At 47.4% G+C, this 16,969-nt stretch overlaps 1 protein-coding gene across 2 annotated transcripts in view; it reads left to right on the top strand.

Moving 5' to 3' along the window:
• Positions 1-16,745, top strand: part of LOC138516615 (cytosolic beta-glucosidase-like) — a 677,786-nt gene extending 661,041 nt beyond the window's left edge. For both annotated transcript variants that reach the window (XM_069631881.1, XM_069631880.1), the window contains one exon: positions 16,246-16,745. In XM_069631881.1, the coding sequence (XP_069487982.1) occupies positions 16,246-16,436 (191 nt within the window). In that variant the 3' untranslated portion in view covers positions 16,437-16,745. The remainder of the gene's footprint in view (positions 1-16,245) is intronic.
• Positions 16,746-16,969: the final 224 nt, after the last annotated feature.

Genomic DNA, 16,969 nt, shown 5'->3' with positions numbered 1-16,969 from the left:
GTCTTTTTCAGACTTCCCAACTCCAACTCCATTTTCTGAGACTGACTGCTGTCTCTCAGAACATGTAAAGTTGCCATTGACTTTATTAGTCTTTTTAAACTCACAGACCCAGTACAAACTATCTTACATAGAGTTCTGGAACGGGTTAACACTTATCCCTTTTTGTCTGTTTCTCATGGAACATTGTTTCATTCCCTTTTCATTAAGACTTGGCTGGTGGCAGTGGTAACTACCGTATTTTTCCTATCGCGGTTATTTTTAATAGCCTTGGTATTGTTTTAGGCTATCTTGGTAGCCTCAAACTTAAACCTGCTAGACCATATACATTTTTTATACGATTCCGGCTGGGTTTATTCGCCATTTCTTTTTGTAAAAGTCTTTCTCCTTTTTTACTCTGCTCCAAACCAGGTTTGGTTCCTTTGTTTACCGGCCTTTCGCGGGCTTCGGCACAGAAGCCCTCCTTAGGCGCCTGAATGTATGAGGGGGACAGGATGTGAGGGAGGGGTTTGAGACTCCCTGCACAGGGTCTACATGGAGACCCATGTTGCACTCTGGTATGATTGGCTGTGGTGACTGTCCTGGTGGGACAGCCACCCTGCTGTATGATTGACAGCCAGGCTGGGTGAATGGAGGAAAACTGCATAAAAAGCAGGTAAAGTCTGGGGCTGGAAAGGCAGAGTCGTCACTGGATCGATAGAACCGAAGAGAAGCTGACAGAAAAGGACCTCTACCACGTCTGAATCTCCCGGTGAAGCCCTGCTGCGGGTTTGAATCTTCAAACTTCAACGACAGGGAAGATCTGCAAGGAAACTTCTCCCCTTGAGCTGGTGGGAACAGCCAGTTCACCAAATTGCTCGCCAGGCCTCCCTTCTCTGGTTGAATTTGCTGTACAGAGCTACAGTGAACCGGATAGCGAGGAGGAACAGACCCTGCTTGCGTTCTAAGGAGCGCACCTTTTATTCGTCGCTTTGCTCTGCTGCTGGTTTCTACCCTGGGCAGTGCAGCACCCTCCAGTCTTCCTCCTTCTTGTCAGTCCGACAGTCGCTTCAGGAACTGTGAGCCTGCAGGACCTGCCAGGAAGGTCTGCCTCAGCTACAGCATTCTCCTTCTTTAAATGTACTGTGCTAACCCGGTTGTTCATTTCGTCCAGCCGTGGGGAAAGTGTGTGAAATCTTTAGCCAATCCGAGGGCTTGTCCTTCTTCCTTCTTTAAAGTAACTTTTTCGTCTGACCAACCTCATTCTGAACTCTTGGCAAAGACTTAACCGCAAACTACTCTGAACTGTGTGATCCTCTGCAAAGACTCTGGTCCATTGACTTTGGGACAGGCCCCTTTAATTTGATTTCCTCACTGTAGTTCCTTTTTCTAGATTGCCCTGCTTACTTACTTGTTGGTGCTGCTCAATTTCTGTCTAACTGTGTCTTTCCCTCCCTTTTTAAATTGCTGGAGTGCCATTTTGCACACACCTCATTTTGAGCCTAACTTGTCCAGAATCTATAGGGTGCGGTGTAGTATATTAGTAATGTGATTTTTCTACTGCTTAATAATCGTGAAATGTTAAATTACTGATGTGTAAATAAATGTATATTCTTTTACTCAGAAACCTTTGGTCAGTGTGTGTTTGAATCATAGTAATTGCTCTCCTTTGTGTAACTATTGATACTGCTCACTTTACTCTTGAGATAAGTCTGGCTGCTCAGCCACAGCCACCACTTTATGGTGTAGTACAGGCTTGTACCAAAGGTGAATTTGTACTGTCACTTGTGGTCCTAATTGTTTGTTGTGTTCCCAAAGGGAACTGCATATAATTCTGCCTAACACTGGTGTACAGCGGTGAGGATCAAGTATATTGATTACACTTAGAGTGCTGCTATTACCTTGGATCAACTAACCACAAGGCTCAACATCACTAAAAAGCAATATTAATCATGTCTGATATGGAAAGCTACAGTCAGGAGACCCTCCTTAGTTACACTGTAGATGATCTGAAAAATCTATGTAGAGAAAGAAATCTCTCTGTTAAAGGCAAAATGTCTGAATTGATTGAAAATTTGATAGTGAAACAAAGTCAGGAGGGTGGGTCTGAAATACCTAACCCCTCAGCAAATGTAGAAATTAATGAGGATGACAATGTGTCTATTATTGATGAGTTAGAGGAAGTAGATGTGTCTCACAATGTAGGCCTCACTGCTCCCTTACCTGCTCAACAACCTCAACCTTTGTCCACTGGGACCCCACCAGGTCCTACACTCAGTCCTGAATTCATTGCTCTAGAAAAGATTAGGCTTGAATTGGAATTTAAACATTTAAATGCCCAAACTGAACAAAAACATCAATAACTTTAGCTCAGAGAAATGGAGATGAACCATGCCTTATAGATGAAAAAGTTGTCTATTGAAAATGCTTCTCTCCCTGAGTCTTCTAGGTCTTCCAGTCCTAAGAGACCCCGTATGCCTAAAGAAATTGTGGGTATGTATGAGGCAAAGCTTGATATTTTGGATTGGTTGGCAATGGTTGAATATAACCATGGGATTCAAGACATTACAGGGAATCAGTTGCTTTCTTGGCTCTTCTCTAGGCTACCCACTGTTGCATCTGATGTTGTGATGGAGTTGGGGGAGGTAGATGGGATGGATTATGAGTGTGTGAAGTTAGCTTTAATTGCTAAATTTGGGAAGACCCCTTCGCAGTACCTTAAGATGTTTGGGACCCTCATAAAGCATGATGGTACCCCTTGGGCTACCTAGGTATGTGAGTGTTTGAAGAACTTAGATGGTTGGGTTAACGGTTACAGAGTGAACACTTATGAAGGTATGAGAAATCTTGTTATGTTGGAGTCAATTTATGATGCCTGCTCTCCTGAGCTCAGACAGCACTTGGCTGATTCTAAGGAGATAGATCCAAAGATGTTAGCTAAGGGTACTGACTTGCGGGTTGCCAACAGGGCTACTCACAAGGATTCTGGGGCTACTCAGAAGGATGAGGGAAAGCAACCAAAGAAAGAGAACAAGGAACATTCAAATACCTCCAATCCAAAAGAGGGCCACACACAGCAACATAAGTGTAAACCACAAGGGAATAAAATCAGGATAGTGCACCATCTGGACCCAAACCAGAGGGAGGTCAGAACAAACCCCACTCATCAAGACATTTGGGAAATGTTATGTTTGTGGGTCAACTGACCATGTGAAAGGGGATCCCAGATGTAAGGGTAAACCTTCAGGGGTCCACACTGTCTCCTTAGCCTTCTCCCCAGAGGAAGAAGTACCTATATCAAGTGGAAACTTTCACCTACTAGTTGATGAAACCATGAGAGTCTCAGCTAGTGTTTCTTTAGTGTCCTGGGCTTTTGGGAACAACAGAATTTAGATGTCTATAATTGCTGAGTAGCCCTGTTGGCAACCCGCAAGTCAGCTGCTTCTCAACTTGATGGGCAAGAAGTTAGAAAGCACAGGTTGAGCTGGGAAGATGGCCTCTTCTACAGTGAACCGACTGAGTCTATCCCTGAGGACTGCAAAATAATTGTAGTGCTCCTAGCAAATAGACTCCAGTTCCTACAGTTGGCCCATGAGATATCTTTGGCTGGTCATTTGAGTTTCAAAAAGACCAAGGAAATGCTCTCCTTATACTTCTACTGGCCCAAGATGGGTTCAGAAGTTGAAAAATTCTGTACGAGCTGTCACACTTGCCAAACCTCTGGCAAGAGTGGAGCCAAGAATGTGGCACCCCCGGTGCCTCTCCCAGTGGTGGGAGTTCCTTTTGAGAGGGTGGGCATCACCATTGTTGGTCCCCTTGACCCTCCCACATCTTCAGGGAACAGGTTTATCCTGGTTGTAGTAGACCATGCTACTAGATACCCAGAAGCAATACCTATGAGGACTGTTACGGCTCAGGCTGTGGCTAAAGCTCTACTTGGTATTCTACCAGAGTAGGGTTTCCTAAGGAAATGATATCCGATAGGAGATCCAATTTTATGTCCCACAACATGTAAGCCATGTGGAAAAACTGTGGTGTCACTTACAATTTCTCTACAGCCTACCATCCACAGACAAATGGATTGGTAGAGAGGTTTAATCGTAGTATGAAGAGCATGATGGGTGCTTTAGAGGAACCCCTTATAAGAAAGTGGGACCTTCTACTGCCATGCCTTCTCTTTGCTTATAGAGAAGTCCGTCAGGAGGGAGTTGGTTTAAGTCCCTTTGAACTTCTCTATGGCCATCCAGTCAGAGGCCCCTTGGCCCTGATTAAGGAGGGGTTGGAGAGTGCTCCTTCCCCCAAGCAAGTCAGAGTGACTGACTATGTAATAGGTCTCCGGAGGAGAATGTCACACATGATGGAAAAGGATAGTGATAACTCAAAAGCAGGTCAGCCTCTGGCCAAACATTGGCATGACCGGAAGGCCAGCATGGTTGAGTTTACTCAAGACCAGCTTATATTAGTTATGGTGCCAACAAGGCAGAGAGCCTTGCAGGACAAGTGGATAGGACCCTTCAAGGTTGTGTGCAAACTTGGAGAGGTGAACTATTTGGTGGACTTGGGCAGACCCAAGGAGGCTCCCATAGTCTTTCACACCAACCGTTTAAAGGCATATGTCTCAAGACCAGAAGTGGGAGCTTTGAATCTAGCTTCAGCTCAAAAGGAGGAGGAGAGTGAACCTCTACCTGACCTTCTCAGAGGCCAACCTTTGGATGAGAACATAGAAGGAGTCAATCTCTCTTTTCAACTGACTTCTGAACAACAGGAGAAGTGCGGAGCTCTGTGAAATCAGTTTGCCTCCCTGTTTTCACTTTACTAGGCTTGACCCCTTGGGGCCAGCATGATGTTCTCACTGGTGACTGTTTACCTGTGAAAAGCAGAGGTTACAGAATGTCAGAACATGTGAGATCCAACATCAAAGGAGAGGTCAACAAGATACTTGATCTTGGGGTTATAGAGCCATCTACAAGTCCATGGTCTAGTCCAGTTGTTCTAATACCAAAGGCAGGTTCCAATAAGTTGAGATTCTGTGTGGACTATAGAGCTCTAAATGCAGTCAATAAGACTGATGCCCATCCTTTGCCAAGGACAGATGAACTGGTGGATAGACTTGGTTCAGCCAAGTACCTCAGTGCATTTGATCTGACGTCTCGCTATTGGCAAATAGCCCTGATAGACCATGCCATGGAGAAAACTGCATTCTCAACCCCAGCAGGCCCTACCAGTTTAAGCTTATGCCTTTTGGATTAAAGAATGCACCTGCTACATTTCAAAGGATGGTCAATCAAGTTCTGAATGGGATGGAGGACTTCTGCATGGCATACTTGGATGACATTGCAGTGTGCTGACCTACTTGGAAAGAACATGTTGATCACTTAGGATATGTTGTGCAGGCTCTTGAGCATGCCCATCTGACCATAAAGGTAAGCAAATGTCAAATTGGTCAGGGCAAAGTGGTCTACCTTGGTCATGAGGTAGGAGGAGGTGAAATAAGGCCATTGCCTAGCAAAGTACAAGCTATACAAAACTGGGCCACCCCTATTACTCAAACCCAAGTGAGAGACTTCCTAGGTCTCACTGGGTACTACAGGAATTTCATAGAGAACTATGGGACCATAGCTTCTCCCTTGAATGTGATATCCTCTCCAAAATTCCCTAAAAAGGTATGATGGAATGAGGAGTGCACTCAAGTCTTTGAAAGCCTGAAGAAAACCCTTTGTCAAGCTCCAGTCCCAAGAGCTCTTGATTATCACCAACCCTTCATTATGCAGACAGATGCCTCCAATACTGGTATAGGTGCAGTCCTTAGTCAACTGGATGAGAAAGGTAGGGAGCCTCCCATTTGCTTCATCAGTAGGAAACTGAAGGAATCAGAAACAAGGTGGGCAACCATAGAGCGTGAATGTTTTGCCATTGTGTGGTCTTTGAAGATGTTTAGACCATACTTGTATGGGTCTACTTTTGAGATTCAAACAGACCACCAACCCATGAGATGGTTAATGCAAATGAAAGGGAAAAACCCCAAACTTGTAAGATGGTCAATCTGCCTGCAAGGGTTTGATTTCACCATTGAGCGAAGAGCAGTATGTCACCACCAAAATGCTGATGGTCTCTCTAGGATGTTTTTAACTGACTAGGAGTGGATTAAATCCTCATGTCCCTTGGTCTGCGGGGGGGGGGGAAGTGTTAGGGAGAATTCTCCAAGATGGCTAATTTCCCTTACCTACTGAGTCCCTCAGCAGGTTTGCTGGATTTCTAGGATTTCTTTGTTTCACCTGGTAAGAGTGTGAGCCTTTCTTTCCCACTCTTACATGTGTTTTGCTGTGTGTGTTTAACATTTTTGTGTTCATTGACTGTGGAGACTCACCTACTCCATAGGCATTAACTTTTGACTGTGTGTTACACAGCACCTCCAGTGCATTGACGTAGGGTTGTCTTTTTCAGACTTCACAACTCTGACTCCATTTTCTGAGACTGACTACTGTCTCTCAGAACATGTAAAGTTGCCATTGACTTTACTAATCTTTTTAAACTGACAGATCCAGTACAAACTATCTTACATAGGGCCTCATTACGACTCAGGCGGTAAGGGTTTTACGGCGGCGTAAACAGCGCCGACCCTTACCGCCTGAGTACGAGGTCCCTTAGCGCCATGTAGGTTTTAACACCTGCTTTTAGCAGGTGTTAAAATCCATGGCGCTAAGGGACCATGGAGTTAATTACGCCACCGTAATTTACGGTGGCGTAATTAACGCCTTCCCCACTCCCATTATGCCCTATGGGGCAAAATGAGAATGGGGAAGGGAAAATGGGAAAATGGGGATTTACCGCCCCGCCAAGGTTGGAATGGGGCGGTAAATCGCTAACCACCATGGCGTAAACGTAGTTTACGCCATGGTGGTAAAGTCACGGCCCAGGCGGTAACTTACCGCCTGGGTCGTAATGAGGCCCATAGAGTTCTGGAATGGGTTAATACTTATCCCTTTTTGTCTGTTTCTCATGGAACATTGTTTTGTTCCCTTTTCATTAAGACTTGGCTGGTGGCAGTGGTAACTACCCTATTTTTCCTACCGCAGTAATTTTAAATAACTTTGGTATTGTTTTAGGCTATCTTGGTAGCCTCGAACTTAAACCCGCTAGACCATATACGTTTTATACGGATCCGGCTGGGTTTATTCGCCATTTCTTTTTGTAAAAGTCTTTCTCGTGTTTTATTCTGTGCGCCAAACCAGGTTTGGTTCCCTTGTTCACTGGACTTTCATGGGCTTCTGCACAGAAGCCCTCCTTAGGCGCCTGAATGTCTGAGGGGGGCAGGATGTGAGGGAGGTGTTTGAGACTCCCTGCACAGTGTCTCCTTGGAGACCCATGTCGCATTCTGGTATGATTGGCTGTGGTGACTGTCCTGGCCACCCTGCTGTGTGATTGACCGTCAGGCTGGGTGAATGGGGGTAAACTGCATAAAAAGTAGGTCTCTGGGGCTGGAAAGGCAGAGTCGCCACTGGATCGAGAGAACCGAAGAGAAGCTGACAGAAAAGCACCTATACCATGACGGAACTTCCCGTTGAAGCCCTGCTGCGGGTCTGAATCTTCAAACTTCAGCGACAGGGAAGATCTGCAAGGAATCTTCTCCCCTTGAGCTGGTGGGAACAACCAGTTCACCAAACTGCTCGCCAGGCCTCCCTTCTCTGGTTGAATTTGCTGTACAGAGCTACAGTGAACCGGATAGCCAGGAGGAACGGACCCTGCTTGCGTTTTAAGGAGCACACCTTTTATTCATTGCTTTGCTCTGCTGCTGGTTTCTTCCCTACGCAGTGCAGGACCCTCCAGTCTTCCTCCTTCTTGTCAGTCCGACAGTCGCTTCAGGAACCATGAGCCTGCAGGACCTGCCAGTAACATCTGCCTCAGCTACAGCATTCTTCTGCTTTAAAGGTACTTTGCTAACCCGGTTGTTCGTTTTGTCCCGCCGTGGTGAAAGTGTGTGAAATCTTTCGCCAATCCGAGCGCTTGTCCTTCTTGCTACTTTAAAGTAACTTTTCGTCGGACCAGCCTCGTTCGGAACTCTTGGCAAAGAATTACCCGCGAACTACTCTGAACTGTGTGATCCTCTGCAAAGACTTTGGTCCATTGTCTTTGTGCCAGGCCCCTTTAATTTGATTACTCACTGTAGTTCCTTTTTCTAGATTGCCCTGCTTACTTCATCCGTCGAATGACAGCGAAGGAAGCTGTTAGTCCTGGTGGCAGCTCAGATAGAGGGCCAAGGAGCCCCAGGCGGCAGGAGAGGAGAGAGTGATCAGACCAGGAGAGGGGGGTGGTGACCGGGTTGGAGATAGGGATGTTGCCGGAGATGAGTGTGATCGACTGAGTGGATTGGGCCAAAGGAAGAATGGTGAGAAAGGCAGTCACAGAGGACACAGAACTGTGAGGTGGTTGATTCAAGGGCGTTGAGGTGGATATTGAAATCATCAAGGAAGAGGAGTTTGGAGGAAGAGGTCAAGAGGGAGGAGGACATTTTTGCCCATTCAGAGAGGAAGAGAGAAAGAGGTCTGGGAGCCTGTAGATGGTAGCAAGGGTGAGAGAGAGAGTAGGTGAGACCCAGAGCCTATAGACGAGGCATTCAAAAGAGGAGTATGATTTAGTTGATATGATAGAAGCAGGGAAAATCAAGGCAACTCTACCTCCTGGCCTGTTTAGTGTGGGCTAGTAGAGGATTTTGTAGCCCTTAGGAAGGAGTGTGTCAAGAGCAGTGACAGAGCTCTCATTGTACCACATCTCGTTAAGGGCAAGGACATTGAGGTCGAAGTCTTCAAGAAGGAGACAGATGTCAGAGGAGTGGTTGACAGCTGAACGAGCATTCAGAGTAGCTAAGTGTAGCTGATTGCCACCTTTGAAGGTTTTTGGAGCGGGGACAGAGGCGTGGTACTGTCATCGGTGGTGGTGGAGACGTTAGAGGAGAGGAGGTGGGAGGAGTAGCAGGAGAAGAGAGGAAGTTAATGAGAAAGGGCAGGTGCCGGTCAAGGAGGAGAAGTGTAGGTTGAGAGCCTCGGGCCATGACAGTGCCATTGCGCCAAGAGTACTTCCCATCTAGTGCAGCCATAAATGAGAGGAGAAAAAAGGGGAAAGAGTGAAGACCAGGTGGGAAGTCAATAGATTAGGAGAAGGGACAGAAAAGAGGATGTCAGTGATAGTCTGCCTGGAATTAGCATTGACATAGGTTTCAGCTATAAGTAGGCCTGGGCTAGAATCCAGGCAAGCTTTTTGTAAGCTTTTTTCTTCCAGACTTCATGAGAGCGATAGGATAGGTGATAGAGTAGCAGTTGGAAAAGATAGGGGAGATAGAGTGTGCCATGGAAGTAGCAGGGAGAGAGAGAGAGAGAGAGAGAGAGAGAGAGAGACAGGGGAGCTGCAAAATGTACAATGTTGTAGGCGCATGCAAGAGAAAACACTCTAAATAAATATATAACTCCTTTTGTTTATGGGGACCTCTGACTAGGCGCACACGTCCATGGTAAATGTCCACCAGTTCTGAAATTCTGGCTATAAACCTGTTCTGTGATTTGAAGTAATGTAAGCAACCGTTTCTATCTCCAAGGAAAACACAAAGAAAGGTTTCATGTACTTGAGTGTCATGTATCCACTATGTGAACCTGTCGCATGGTTGGCAAATAGGCTATGCGTTCAATGTTGGGATTCCTCGGCTGTATGAGAGTCTCCATTGCGTCACATTGATTTCCACTCATTCCACCGGTGAAACATGAGAATGGGTTGGTGTTCAGTGCGTAGAAATGTGTACACTTATAAAAGATGTAAATCTGAACTAATATTAGAACGTGGCACACTCTACTGCATCTTCAGTATATTCTATGCAATTTACAATGTGATGGTAAACTTTCATTAAGCATAGTTATTTTAGTTCAGAATGCTGTCTGTTCGAATTGTTCACGGACGCCACTTTCCATTACACGTCGGCAGAAAGAGTGGTTTAGTTTGTTGTGGAAAAATATGAATATGACTTTGCGGTACTTTGGATAGCCAGCTTTTGGTGAGGTTAAAATAGACAGAAAATCAAAACACACCAGGTTGTTAGAAATGTAAGCTTTCTCACATTAGGACATCAGGTTTTAATATCCAGGGTAAAAAACCTACCTTCTCCAGCATGGGGTCTGGCATGGATTCACATGCTCATGAATATTTTCTGTCATCAGACTGGGAATCCTTGGTAAAAGAAAAACAGTTTAACTTTCACTTACAAACTGTAATTCTCTCATAAACCAATGACTGTCCTCTGGGTCATACTGACCCCATCCAATGACAGTCCTCTCCCTAAGCCCCTCTTATGGCAGCTACCTTCAGATTTTTACTGCACGCTTATGTGTTGGGAGTCCTCGAGTTTGCTCTGCAAGCTGCTTATATGTTGTTTTGTGTTTTTTCATCAAAAAAGATTCTATTTTTTTTCAGAAAGAGCCAGTATGCTCTTCTCTCCAGCTGCCCACAGTGGGGATCCGTTGTCTGTGAATTTCAGCGCCCCTCAAGGGCGAAGATCGTCGAAGTTTCCAGAAAGCCATCAGGCCTACTTCGCACACTCCGACCATGACGGAGGAGAAGAAGGAAAGAAGGTCCCTCTTCAGAGATTGTGAGATATGCTGTGGCTTCTCCAAGAAGACGACAAAGGACAGGCTCAGTAGACTGGTGGTGTGGCTGAACGCCAAGACCTCTGCCCTGTGCTCTGAGCAGGGTCATGCCTCACCCATGGCATGCTGGTCGGAGGAGTGGTCTTCTAAGTCCTTTGAGGGATCCCCACCCGTGTGGGTCCAAGATAAAGGCAAGAACCGCAAAAACAGGTCCACTGAGGTCACCGCGGAAGCGGGTTCCATGGCAGACGGGGAACGATCGACATCACTCTCCACCTCCTTTGACAGCCAGCAATCGCGCTCCTCCTCGAAGAGAAAATCGTCCACCCTGCTAAACCGCAGGAGAAGCCTGAGAAGCCGCTGATAGAGGAGACGGCCAAACTGCCCAAGAAGGCCCAGCGGCACAGGATAAATCATCGCTGACGATAGTGCTAGTGGCGGCGGCTCTCTCGAAAGCTAAGGGGGCTGACCCTGTGAAGGTAGCCAGCACAGCCCTGAAGTTATCCCTCCCTCTGAGGTGCGAGGCCGCCATAGTGACTTTGACAAGGTCTGCCGGAACACCGGAGAAGAGGACACCATCACAGAACCCAGTTCCAGCCCCTCATGGTGGAAAAAAAGGGGGACAAGGAGGTCCCAGATTAGTCCCAGGCCGTGGCCAAAGCCATGGAAATTTTGTCCACAGACGACGAGGACCTGAGTCCTTAATCACGGTCCAAAAGGATGCAGAAGTGGAGGAGGACGACAGCGACGATGATGACAGCACAGGGCCTAGTGTTCTGATCAAGCCAACTCCACTGAGGGATGTGTCTCTGGAGATCCTATCGAACTTCCACAACCTGGTGTCTGAGATCCAGAAGAGGATGCCACAGGGGCCGGTTCCAATGGTCTACCATGCCCGTTCAGCCGCCAGCAAAGAAGAGGAATCATCATCTGACACCCCCATTTCCGCCTGCACACCTGCGTCAGGCCCCCTCTCCCCAAGCAGACACGTGTATAGCGACGGATACGGCCATGATGATGACGGACAACAACGACAATAGCATTGCAGCGGGCCACCGCTTTCTTGGGCGTCCCCAACGGATGAGGTGGGCTCATTTTATTCCATGATTGTCAAAGCCTCCAAGCTGTTTCAAATTGTGCAAAAACAAACCAGGACGGAGGGTCTCCTGTACCAGAGATGTGAGGCCAAGAGGAAGACACTCATGGAAGTGCCCCTTCTGGATGACGTGTGGGAGGAGGGCCTTGCCCTCTTGAAGAACACTTGCATGGCTTCAGCCAAACGGTATAGGCTGGAGAAGAAGTACTGGGTGCCGGAATCCACACCCAAGTGTCTGAGGTCACAACCATCGCTGGATCTGGTGGTTGTGGCAGCTGTGCAGAAACGGTCTGCTAACCCGTCCTCGTCGTCTTCAGTTCCTGCGGACAGTGAGGGGAAGAGGATGGATGCCATGGGAAGGATGGTGATTTACACCATAGCATCCACCATCAAGGCAGCCAACGCACTGGCGATCCTAGCTAGTTATGACAGGGAGCTGTGGTACAAGCTGAGTCCCATTTTGGAGTTCCTCCCAGATGACAAGAGGATGGAGGCGATGGCTGTCTTCCAGGAGGGAAAGGGAGTGTCGGATCACACCATCACTGTGGCGCTGGACGTTGCCGACACAGGGTTCAAGCAGAAGGGGAACGGTGTCTGCCTTCGTCGCCAGGGCTGGATGAAGGCCATGTATTTCCACCCGGAGGTCCAGGAGAAGGTCCGGGACATGCCTTTCGATGGAGATAACCTTTTCAGGAAGTTTGTCGACGAGTCCCTACAGACCATCAAGGCAGATACAGAGATGGCCCGTTCCTTAGGAACCCTACAGCAGCGCTGATCTTCTTATCACTCCTCCACAGGAAAGTCAGGCAGGTCGTCAAAAGGGTTCTCCTCATTGTACCATCAGCCTTACAGATCCATGACACAGGAAGCCTACATAGGCCAGTCCCAGGCCTAACGGTGGTGGAGGACAGGTTCGCCATGACCCGCAGGGCAGGGCTCCAGCACCGAAGCAAGCCTGAATTGACTAGGATGTCGGGTCCCCACCCGTGCACCCCGGTGGGAGGCCGGCTGACAAGGTTCGTCAGTGAGTGGGACAAGATCACCACCGACAGATGGGTGCTGGATGCTCTCACCCACGGACATACCTTGGTGTTTCAGCACAGGTGTCCGCGGGTCCCTCCGGTGGCCCGTCAGGAGCAGCACATTCCTCAGCTCTTAGAGGAGGTACGGGCCATGCTACGAAAAGGGACAATAGAGCTGGTTCTCCAGCAACTTCAGGGCTCCGGAGTCTATTCCAGATATTTCTTGGTCAGAAAGAAGGGGCTGGAGGCCCATTCTAGACCTAGGATGTCTGAACAAGTACCTCAAGTCTCAGAAATTCAGGATTGTCATGTTGCAACACGTACTCGGCCAACTGGAAAGAGGGGAATTCTTGACATTGCTGGACCTGGAGTACGCCTACTTCCACATCCCCATTCACAGGAAACGCAAAGGTTTCTACATTTCGTGGTGCAGGGACAGCACTACCAGTTCAAGGCCCTACCCTTTGGCTTGAAGTCGCCCCGCAGAATGTTCACAAAGTGTCTGGCACCGGTGGCAGCTCATCTGCGGCAATGAGGGATACACGTATACTCCAACCTCAACTACTGGCTCATCTGCGCCTGCTTGTGAGAGTTAGCTGTCGGACACACAGAAGTGGCCGTGAAGCTACTGACAGATCTGGGATTCGCCATCAATTATCCAATGTCTTGCTTGACACCATTGCAGAACGCGCTGTTCCTGGGAGCCAGGCTCAATACAGTGTCCTGCCGGGTATCACTCTTGGAGGAGAGGGTAGCAGCCATTCAAGGGAAGGAGCAGCAGCTGTTGTCGATGAAGACGCCCACAGTGCATACCATCAAGTCCTTGCTCGGCATGATGTCGTCCTGCATCTACCTCATCCGGCTCTGCAGGTTACAGATGAAACCTCTTCAGCAGTTCCTGATACAAGTAGCTGGAAACTTTGTGGACAAGATCACTCTGGATGACGAGTTCCAGCGGGTGATAAGGTGGTGGGATGTCCCTTTCACCATCGCTGGGGCACAGGATTTCAGAACCCCCCCATTCCAGGAAACCGTCACCATGGATGCTTCCCTGGAAGGCTGGGAGCCCACACTGGGCATCGGCACACCAGAGGCCTGTGGCTGCCGGAGGAGAAGGCTCTCCAGATCAACATCCTGGAGCTACAGACAGTGTTCTGGGCCCTCAAGTTGTTTCTTCCGTCTCTGAAGGGCACGGTGGTGAGGACCTTCACGGAGAACACCACCACAATGTTCTACATCAGGAAACAGAGGAGCTCTCGATCCCCGGTGCTATCAAGGGAAGCGCAGGACTTGTGGCACTGGGCCATCAGACAAGAAATGTTCCCCGTCCCCCTTTATCTAACGGGAGTCAAGAACACTATCGTGGACTCCCTCAGCAGGGAATTGCTCTACTGCCACGAGTGGGAACTTTGGCAGGACCAGATGGACCACATCTTTGCCAAGTGGGGCAGTCTCCAGATCGATCAGTTTGCGACTGCAGCAAACTCCAAATGCCAGAAGTTCACCAGCAGATCCCACCAACCAAGGAGCCTGAGGGATGCGTTCTCCTTCCCGTGGGAAGGGATGTTTCTGTACGCGGTTCCACTGTTGCTTCTCCTGCCACAAGTCATCAACACCCTCAGTGTCAGTGCAGGATGATACCCATCGCCCAGGCTTGGCAAGGCTGATTTGGTGCCCTGACCTTCTCAGCCTGCCAGCGTCACCTCCGGTCAAGCTACCAGCAGTCCCGGACATTCTCACCAGAGAAGAAGGTGCAATCCTGCATCACAATCCAGGATCGTTCAACCTGAGGGCTTGGCTCCTGCAGCCCTAGAGTTTGGGGGATATGCGTTGCCTGCGGACTGCAGGGAGGACCTTGCCAAAGCAAGGGCGTTGTCGACTTTGAAGTGCTACGGTCACAAGTGGAAGCGTTTCTCTATGTGGTGCCGGTTGCAGAAGATTACCCCGCTGAGGGTCACGGCCCCGCAGATTCTTCTGTACTTGCTATCCTGGCCAAGGCCGGACTGGCACACACCTTGATCAAAGTGCATCTGGTGGCTATCTCACGCTACACCAGGTCTCCAAGAAGGTCTTCAATTTGGTCTCATTGACTCGTCAAGGAGTTCATCAAAGGACTTTTTCTATCTTTTCCGCCGGTGAAGGCTCCAACCCCGGCATGGGAACTCAATGTGGTTCTGACAAGGCTATGCATCAAGCCTGTCTTAAGATCCTCTCATGGAAAACGGCTTTCCTAGTGGCCATCACCTCCACTAGGGTGGTGGGTGAGAAACAAGCCCTAAACTGCAAACGGGCATACCTGACTTTTCATGAATCGAGGCTGGTGCTGCGGATGCACCCCTCCTTCATGCCGAAGGTTCCGTCAGAATTCCACCTCAACGAAACTTTGATGTTACCTGTTTTTTTCCCGAAATCTTCATCACCGGTTGAAAGGGCATTGCACTTGCTAAACATTGCTCGTGCCCTGAAGTTTTACACCGCACGCACAAAGAGTTTTTGAAAGATTTCACAGCTGTTCATGAACTTTGGTCCTGTGAACCATGGAAAGGCTTTGTCCAAGTCTCTCCGGCTGCATCATGCATTGTCATCGGTTCGTAAACAGACCGCTGCCTGGCCGCCCTAAAGCCCACTCCACCAGAGCGATCTCTGCAACAACGGCATTCCTGACTGAAGTTTCCCTGCTGGACATCTGCAGGGCTACTACGTGGAGGTTCATGCACACTTTCACAAAGTTCTACTGCGTCAACAGGGATCACAGGGAGGAGTCCAGAGTCGGCCAAGCAGTGCTAAACAACCTGTTTGTTTGAGGTGAGTCTGTTCCAGAGGCAAGAGTAAATTGCTTCTGTTGAGCCTTGACATGCCCAATGGTTGTGTAATGCTGTACTGCTGTGTATTCATTATTAAAGAGCATGTGAATCCATGCCAGACCCTATATTGGAGAAGGAACAATTTACTTACCTGTAACTATTGTTCTCCAGCAAGGGTCTGGCATGGATTAACATGCAAAGACTCCCTCCAACCCCTCTGCAGCTCTTCTTGGTCATACTGCCACTTTACGTGCCTATCGAATCTGAAGATGGCTGCTATAGGAGGGGCTTAGGGAGAAGGCTGTCATTGGATGGGGGCAGTATGACCCAGAGGACAGTGATTGCTTTATGGGATAAATACAGTTTGTAATTGGAACTGTTTTTCTTTTACCAAGGATTCCCAGCTTGACGACGGGGAATATTCATGAGCAATGGAGTCCATGCCAGACCCTTGCTGGAGAACAATAGTTACAGGTAAGTAACTTGTTCTATGAAATATAGTTTGATAGATCGAGGGAGGGGTCATTATCATGCAATGGAGGTGTAGGGACTGCAGTGATGGAGCAGGAATGATGGAATCTTCACATGTGTTAGGATCCATAGCTACATCAGAAAATATTGAACAGAAACCATTAATCTCTCCAGGGTGTTAATGACAGAAATCATTGGGTAGTAATTTCACCTTATTTTAACATGGATTTTTTCTATTATTTTTTCAGGTGTACATGTTGATGCTGTCAATTTAAAAGGATATTTTGTTTGGTCTCTTCTCGATAACTTTGAGTGGCACTATGGTTACAGTCAACGATTTGGACTCTTCCATGTGGATTTTGAAAATCCTAAATTGCCACGAACACCTTACAGATCGGCACTTGAATACAAAAAAGTAATAAGTCAAAATTGTTTATAGGAATTTAACACAATATGTTGAAGACCTATTTCTTCAACTGATGAACTATGTTGAAGGTAAAAACAAACACTGAAATAATATAAATTGATAATCATTTAATTAACTTGATTAGATGATGAATGGATGTTTTCTTTTTGATAATTCTGTTTGTATTATGGAAACCTCTCTCTCTTACATCATTGTTTTACTTAATGTAAATTGGAGACACTATCACACAGTTCTTAAATATTTGTTAAAATCACATATAGTCGTCAATATCTCAACTTCATTTTGTATGATTTCAAATATAAAATATGTCCAATATTAAAATCTTGTTATGTTTCTTTATGGATGGTGCCAGAAAGTGAAAGGACCTCTCACTGTTCGAAAATATAGGTTCAACACCCTGTTAACCATTACATGGATTTTACTTCCCCTATATGAGTTAGAGGCACAAGAAACAGATCCACAACCATTGTTGAACGATAGGAAAATAATTATTTTAATTATGCTCTCATTTGCAAGCTTAGAATAGTAACATCTATGCACCCTCC

Source organism: Ambystoma mexicanum, chromosome 6q (genome assembly GCF_040938575.1).
Source record: "Ambystoma mexicanum isolate Mex_15411 chromosome 6q, UKY_AmexF1_1, whole genome shotgun sequence".
NCBI lineage: Eukaryota > Metazoa > Chordata > Amphibia > Caudata > Ambystomatidae > Ambystoma > Ambystoma mexicanum.
This window is presented reverse-complemented; position numbering and strand designations above follow the sequence as displayed.